Source organism: Tiliqua scincoides, chromosome 5, assembly GCF_035046505.1.
Source record: "Tiliqua scincoides isolate rTilSci1 chromosome 5, rTilSci1.hap2, whole genome shotgun sequence".
Lineage (NCBI taxonomy): Eukaryota > Metazoa > Chordata > Lepidosauria > Squamata > Scincidae > Tiliqua > Tiliqua scincoides.
This window is the reverse complement of record NC_089825.1, coordinates 50568894-50577329: the sequence shown is the minus strand read 5'-3', so window position 1 is coordinate 50577329 and position 8436 is coordinate 50568894. Positions and strand designations below refer to the sequence as shown.

The 8436-nt window shown below is 43.1% G+C and overlaps 1 protein-coding gene across 1 annotated transcript; it reads left to right on the top strand.

The window, feature by feature from the left end:
• Positions 1–7020: 7020 nt before the first annotated feature.
• Positions 7021–8202, top strand: LOC136651681 (C-C chemokine receptor type 5-like). Its single transcript, XM_066628289.1, has one exon. It carries the CDS (start codon positions 7021–7023, stop codon positions 8095–8097), a length of 1077 nt encoding a protein of 358 aa, XP_066484386.1. The 3' UTR covers positions 8098–8202.
• The last annotated feature ends 234 nt before the right edge of the window (positions 8203–8436 follow it).

Sequence of the window (8436 nt, the reverse complement as noted above, 5' to 3'; positions counted from 1 at the left end):
CAAGCCGGTGGAGGGCTTGGGGGGACACACGCTGACACTGAGGAGGAGGACGGACAGCCAGCCAGCCAGCCAGCAAGCGAGACGGGCTGCGGCACCCACAGAATGCCCAGGTACTGGCTTGGTGGAGGAGGAGGGGAAGGAAGCTGGCTGGTGCAGCCCCGTGCCAATCTGCAGCATGAGCCTAGGTGTGTCTACTCAGAAGTATGTCTCATTGTGCTCAATGGGGCTTGCTCCTGGGAAAGGGTGCATAGCCTTGCAGCCTGAGAGCCCAAGCATGTCTACTCAGAAGTAAGTTCCATTGTGTTCAATGGGGCTTACTCCCAGGAAAGTGTCATAGCCTTGCAGCCTGAGTAGACAGGCAGAGGAAGGGCTCTGAGGCTGCAGTCCTGTCCACACTTTCCTGGGAGGAAGCCCCACTGCCTCTAATGGGACTGACTTCTGAGTAGACAGGCACAGGATTGGGCCCTGAGGCTGCCACCCTATCCACAGTAAGCCCCATTCACTAAAGTGGACTTCTGAGTAGACATGCATAGAATTGGGCTCTTGGGCTGCAATCCTAGGCACTTTCCTGGGAGTAAGCTCCATTGACTAGAACAAGACTTACTTCAGAGTAGACATACCTAGGATTGGGGTCTTAATCCTGGCAGAGATATATATCTGCACCCGTTTTCACATGCTAAGGGCAGGTGAAAAGGGATTCTACGTGTGTACAATGTGCTGTCCAGCCTTGCCAGAGATCCTCCTCATCCTTCCCCCACAAGCATGCCCTCTGCCAGCCAGCGTTTGCAGCTCCTCTCCAGCAATGCACAGCAGCTGGTCAGGGCAGCAGAGAACATACAATTGCATGCCAAGCGCCTTCCCAAAGACACAGAGTATTCTGATACCTGAATTAAACCATATTTAATTGCTTGTTTGCAAACGTAGCTGTTTCTGTGTGCACCTAAGGACCCCTCTCGTGTAAGAATTTCTTTTTTGTTCTTACTCCCACAGTTGCTTAGAGTAATTTTATTACATGGAACTCATGTAAGCCATTTTCTGGAATCCATTCACTGCTTCCTCTCCTGGAAGTAGTGCCACACTACATACTACACGCTACAAGTGCACCTGTATAGTATTTTTCCCCATGTGTAGAAAAAATAGCTAGGGGGAAGGGGATGTGGAGATTGACAGCCCAATCCTATGCATGTCTACTCAGAAGTAAGTTCATCTTTAGGGGGGAAGCACATAAAAATATTTTATTTCTCCAATAAAAAATGGTTTAAAAATAAATAAATAAATAAATACATAAATAAAGATTAACAAGTTGTGAGTTCCTGCACCTTTTTATTTACAAAAAAAGCACTGGTAACAACATTATCCCAATGGGAAATCTACCATTGGATTCTGGGGTAATTTTGTTCCCAAGTATTCTTTGCTCATAGGAAGGAAATGGTTAAAAGGCTGCCAGTGATAATGTTATAGCAAAATGACACATTCAGTAACTTCTGAGTTTTTACCAAAAAAAAAACACGTGTTCCTGGGACAGGCAATTACTCAAGAAAATGGATGAAAATAATAGTGAATAAACCACAAGTGAACCTTGGAAATTTACTAAGAATTTCCCTTCCCTCTTATTGAACCCGGCAATGTTATCTTTGCAAACCACTATTATCTTTGAACCATATCCACCCCGTCCTTTGCACAATAAGGAGCTACAATACTGAATTCCTCCAACAGGGTTGTTGTAAGAAATTGACACGAAGCTCTATGAACACCCAAAATGATGATCTCTTAGGGCACAATCCTAACCAACTTTCCAGCAGTGGCATAGCTGTGCCAGTGGGGCATGTGCTGTATCCTGCAGTTGGGGGAGGCAGTCATGGAGGCCTCCTCAAGATAGGGCAATGTTTGTTCCCCTACCTCAGAGTTTGCATTACCCTTATGTCAGTGCTGGAAAGTTGGTTAGGATTGTGACCATAAACATGTTTTAAAATATGAATGAATTAAACAAGTTTGTAACAATATTTGTAAAATGTTTTACATTGCACTTCTCAGTCTAGAATGATTAATGGTCTGTAAGTACTATTTGCTCACTGTTTATTGTCAATAAATTACTGAATTGTGGTTTGAATATGTAAACTGGTCACTTGAGAACTTGTAGGTGGGATGGCCTTGCCTTGTAAATATATCTGAAGACCTTAGACTGTAACCTTAGAAACACTTACAGCCCATTTCTGTGCTTCCCAGTGCTGCAGTGAAGTCAAAATAGCTACTGCTGCATTCCATGGGGCTGGGAAGCAGCAAGGGCTCTACTCGGGGTAAGGGAGCTTATGCTCTCTTACCCTGTGTAATCCCCACGCAGCCCTTGGATCTGTGCCCGCTATTGAGAGAGAGCAGATATGAGGAGACCTGTCTCAGGTCTCCTGGGCTGGGAGGGGGGTTAGGTTATGGTAGCAGGGCCTGCTGCCATCTCCACCCCCTCCTGCCCCGCTCTCTCCCTGCCACACCTTTTTCCCCACTCTCCCCTGAATACTTCCCCTCAGCCCGGACTTATCAGTCTGCTGCTGGTCGTTGTTCCTCTGCCTGGCACTGGTTCAGCGCACGCACCAGCCCATTGGTAAGTGTCATAGGTTTGCCTTAAAGTACGTCTGTGACTCTATGCACTGCTGCGGGCCTGTTTGGCACCGGCCCAGTAGCATCGCAGGTGTGCCTTAAAGCACATGTGTGACACTACTCACTGGAATTGGGCTGCCGCAGGCCCTTCCCTGAGAATAGGTTTCACTCAATGGGGCTTACTTCTGTGTAAACATTCACAGGATTGCACAGTCATTCTTTCCTGATTTGAGTGGAAAAGAAGATATTTATGTTCCTTTCTGAAGGAAGTGTTAAGTGTATCAGAATACATACATGCATCTTCAAGCAGAAAAAGACTATTTGGTCCCACTAATTCTTGCCACAAGAATATTGACAGCCTTCTCCAAAATACAAATTATAACATATTTTTAGGAATGCTAGCCTCACTTCAGTTGAAGAATTCCCCTGTCACTATTGTCTCTTAGATAACTGACAGTATACTGTGTAAATTCTTGGTTTTTTAAAATAAGTTAGTGTGACAGTACCTCCTCTCTGACTGTGCCATTGCATTCCTGCAGTGACTTCTTTTCACAGTCAGTCATTTTCTATGTTCATGTGCCATAGAAACTTCTACTTGAAGAACTCTTTTCAAGGTTATAGTCACTTGACTCATGAATAATCACTTGAATAATCATGTATTCAAGGTTAGGGCTGGTTGAGAAATGATGTATATGTGAAACATATATCTTGTGATAGAAGCACCAAGCTCAGCGGGTGTTTCTTGCACCATGTACTTATATGAAACATGTATTTTCAGACACAAGTATCAAGGATCTATTCGTTATTATGGCAGATACAAAACTGTGAAACCTGTTCTGGGAAAGAACTGAAGGGGGGGTTTAGCTTTCTTCTCAATCAGCAGCCCCTCATGCTATGTAGTGAAACTGCTCATGAAACTGTGACCCAAGCATACAGTCACACATCTATTTCCTGTGATTTTTATCTTTAACCAAAAGCAGGTTTTGGAAAGTATCAGTTTGCCTAGAGAAGCAGTGTGAAGGGGCTGCTTTACCCCCCCCAGTCATTTTCAGACTCAAAATCTCTCCCAAACTTCTTGTCTCATTATAGGAGGAAATACCCATATTGGGAGTGGAAAAGTAATTGGGGGGGGGGGGGGGGAAGAGAATTTTGAACAAAAGCAGCTGGAGTGAAAAGGATAAAGCAGTCGTTTTGTGCTCTACCTTTCTTGGGCTCAAACCTGTAGGTTCCTGAAGGTGCTTTAAGTTACAAATGAGCTTTAAGTTACTAAAGGAAAGAAACATGCTGCTTTCCTCAGTGAATTGTCTTGCTTAGAATACCCTGCTAACTGAGCAAAGAGGCACTTTTTATTGAAAAGTGGTATATAAATATTCTTAATAATTTGGGGAGTCATTCAGATGGAAACTCATAGAGAGATGTTTATAAAAATAGAGCAAGTCAGGCTAATAAGTGTGCTATAAAAGGAAAACTGTCCCTGAAAGACTGCAGCCTAGATTGTAACCACCAGGGTCAGTTTTAGAAACAAAGAAAGCTGAACTGACTGCAAAGAAGTTGAAAAGTCATGTTCTGATCAGGGCCACAATATAGAAATATCCGGAATTTAATCTCTTGCATTGGGTGATATGGTCATTTGCCTTCAAAAGCTCACACAACCATAAATGTCTTTGTACAATCCTATGCGTTGTCTACTCTAAAGTAAATTCCACTGAATTCAGTGAGACCCAATGGTGTAGCTAGTGGGGAGTAGGAGATGCTCCACCCCGAGTACCACCCTTGGGGAGTGACACCACTAGTAAGCAAAATCGCACTTGTTAGGAATAATACCATTATGCTATATATCATTGGATGTGTAATTTACAGCAGCATGCAATGAAAAAACTGGAGTGAAATATCTCCATTCTATCAAACGTTAAGGCCAAAAAACCAGCAAACAATAATCGTCTAATGTAATGAAAAAATTTTCTTAACTCAAAATGGACCAATGAGAACGATTATTAAAAGAGCCAATGAGATGCTAATATGACACAGCATGGAACCAATCACGTGTTGGTAGGGTGACACCCTGGGGAGGGGTGACACAGGGCTGGATCTAATGTTTGTGTTTAGGGGGGCCATGAACACTACCTTAACTCCAGAGCTACTCTGTAACAGACCCCAGACTGTGTCAATAGTGGCAATGGGCATGGTGTGGGTGGAGAGGAGAGAGTAGGGGGTATTTGAGGGGAGGGAGGGGATAGATCTCAGCAGCAGTGACTTGTCTCAGGATTCTATCACTGAAATCCCACCTTAGAATGCCTTGGCTCTCTTTGGACATACACCAGCAAGATGGCTGGTGTTGGTCTGAGGGGGCCCACAGGGGATTTGACAGCCTACTTGGGGGGGGGGGGTTAATAAAAATACTTGCTATCTGATCATCCCCTACTTTAGCATGGAGCAGGATAGGATTGGGCTGTAAGTCTTTAAAGTGTTGCAGCATCCTGTTTTTCTTTATAATACATTGGTTTGATTTGGGCTTGCAAATAAAAAATAAAAAGAAGGTTATGTTGGCAAATTATTATATGTATCTCATTAAAAACTAGGCAGCTTTGCTTAGCCCAAACAGATCAACCTCTGTTCAATAAATTGTCACCAAGACACTAAAAACTGCAACAATCTGCAACATGAAAAGCCAATGAAACATTTCAATTCGGACCTGACTGTAGGGTCACCATATGCCAACAAAAGGGGTTCAGGGTAAGGCTAGAATGTGAAGTTGAAAAGCTGGGAGTTTATCAGCAAATCTGAGGCAGTTCCTCTTGACAAAGTATTTTATGAATGGCTTTCTTACTACAGAATGTTGCCCAGGTGGCATTAATAGTACTATCCACATATGTAAGTATATTTAATGCAAATTGGTATGGACAAGGGCTCTTTGCCCTCTGGCAACAAGCGGAGAAATATAGGCCTAATTTGATCAACTGGATGATGATTTTATCAATGCTGTGCATTTATCCATCTTCTGACAGACAAGATAATATGCAGCACAGGAGGCACAGAAACAATCTCTTGGGTTTACAAAAAAACCCAAGTCTAATTTGCTTCAGAATGCTTGATACAGAGGCAGTGCTAGGTGGAGGAATCTCTCTCTCTCTCTCTCTACCTGTGTGTGTGTGTTGGAATATAGGCATGATACAGATGCATTTAGATCTGGCATTGGGAGAAAGAGTTCATCCTCTCACCCAGTGGCGCCAATCAAATTGGAGCCCCCCTGAAGCTGTCTAGGGAAACACAGCATTGGAGATCTGACCACAGATCTCCAGCATCACATCAGTTTCAGCCCTTTTTTTAACCAGCTTAGCCGGGTCAGCTGAAATATTCCCAGGTATCAATATCAGAAATATAAACTATGGCTCCCCCAAGTGCCAGGAAGGTAAGTTGCAACACTTATCAGGGAGTAGGTTCCAAACTTAGTGGAGCTTGCTTCTGAGTAGATATACATAGGATAGCACTGTAACTGTCTTACACCAGACTGCCAAAGCTCAGCTCCTGGAAAAACTGTGAGCAGCCTTGTCCCCATGACGTTAAACACACAAAGACTCTCTCCCACACACCCTCACTCATTGCACCAGAAAAAAATAACCCTAATACTCAACATTGACATGCTGATATTTCATGCATGTTGACCTGACTCACCAAAAAACTGACCAACGTCCAGAGGTGTTTGCAATCTCTTCCTTAAATAAATTCCTGAGCCACACAAATGTTTGTGTGTTCACCAGTTAGTGATTTTGAAATGCATGGAACAGCCAGGGTTGTTGCCAGGATCTGAGGAGCCACTGAGCAAAACCTTGAGCTAGGTACACTCTGCCTTGAGTGTGGATGCACATACATATGTACACCCGAACCAAGGCCCCCACAGACAGAAAAAGGGATGGAGTACTTCTTTCTTCAAAAAAGTCTTTGTCCACCCCATTCCCTTTCACAGCTGCCAAGGAGGTCAATTCTTAATAATGTTGCAGCAATGAGAGAATCTTAGTAAGTGAATCTTTATCCCAAGACTCTGTGCCAGGAGGAAAGCCAGGATGGTGTAGTGGTTTGGGAGTTAGACATTGAAGATCCAGGTTCAAATCCCCACTCAGCCATGAAGCTTCCTGGGTGACCTTATCTCTCAGGCTCACCTACCTCATAGGATTGTTGTGAGGACAAAAGGTGGAGAGGAACTCCTACCTTGGATGAAGGGTGGTATAAGAATGTGGACAGATAACACTTGAGTGAACAGAACCTCTGCTATTTTCCATATTTTGGTTGTTTTTTGCCCAAGTAACATGCAGGGCACTCCGGTTATGAAATTAGCATTTCACCATGAGTGTTTTCAGTGCACATTATCATTTGTTGTTCATGTAAATAAATATATCTTTTTTGAATATGTTTTCTTTAGGCAACAGGAAGATGGGTTCTGCTACAAACGTACCAGATAATGACGTTACCACGGAATTTGACTATGAAACTTTACTAGATGGAACACCATGCAGTGAGGTCATTGCCCAAAAATTTGCTTCCCATTTTCTGCCACCGCTTTATTCCCTGGTGTTCATATTTGGCCTCCTGGGCAATTCACTGGTTGTCCTGATCCTTGTCAAATACAAAAAGCTCAAGAACATGACTGATATCTATCTGCTCAATTTAGCCATTTCGGACTTGCTTTTCATTATCTCACTGCCCTTTTATATTTATTATGCTGCGCACCACTGGATCTTTGGAGACATCATGTGCAAGATCCTCTCTGGAATTAATCTCATAGGCTTTTACACTGGCAGTTTTTTTATCATTCTTCTGACCTTTGATCGATACCTGGCAATAGTCCATGCGGTGTTTGGATTAAAAGCCCGCAAAGCTATCTATGGCAGCATTGCCAGTGTCATCACGTGGGGGGTAGCACTGTTAGCCTCTTTGCCAGCGTTCATATTTACCACAGCTCAGGAGACATCCAGTCACTGGACTTGCAGCACTCGTTATTCAAATGAAACTCAGGACAGATGGAATCGGTTTATGACCCTGAAAATGAATCTCATCGGCCTGATCTTTCCAATGGTGGTGATGATCTTCTGCTACTCACGCATCATAAGCACCCTGATGAAGTGCAGGAATGAAAAAAAGAACAAAGCAGTCAAGCTGATTTTTATCATCATGATTGTTTATTTCCTCTGCTGGACCCCCTTCAACATTACTCTGCTGCTCCAGACATTCCAAACTCAATTTTCCCTCAACAACTGTGGGGGCATTTCGAATCTGTTCATAGCTGTACAAGTAACGGAAACAATTGCCATGGTCCACTGTTGCATCAATCCTCTGATCTATGCCTTTGCTGGAGAGAAATTCCGGAAATACGTTTACAGCTTTTTCCAAAAGAGTATTGCCCGCCAGCTCTCCAAATATTGTTCCTTTCCACATGCAGAAACTTTGGAACGTTCTAGTTCCATGTATACGCCGTCAACTGGGGAGCATGAAATTGCAGCTCTCTTGTAAAAGATGTCAAGAGAGAATAAGCAAGACAGGCTGTACAGGAATCCAGCGCAGATATGAAAGGGATTGAGTCACTTGGTATCCTTGCTTCTGACAAAGCTTCTTTTTGGCTAAGTCAAAGACAATGTCTTTCCTTATGACAGTACACAAACTGTGTAAAAAACAACAACAAACCATTGATATATACAATGAAACTATAGATTTTATAGAAGGATAATCAGGAATATCTTTATGAGCAAAGACATTTACATACTGTACACTGTGCTCAATTGTCTGAATCATTCAGTGCTGTATTTGCATGTATCTCCTAAAGCAGGACAAATGTGTGCCACATTAATTGTT

Bases quoted from the DNA above. Each gene is read 5' to 3' on its own strand.
- LOC136651681 (XM_066628289.1), top strand. From the start codon at position 7,021: ATGGGTTCTGCTACAAACGTACCAGATAATGACGTTACCACGGAATTT.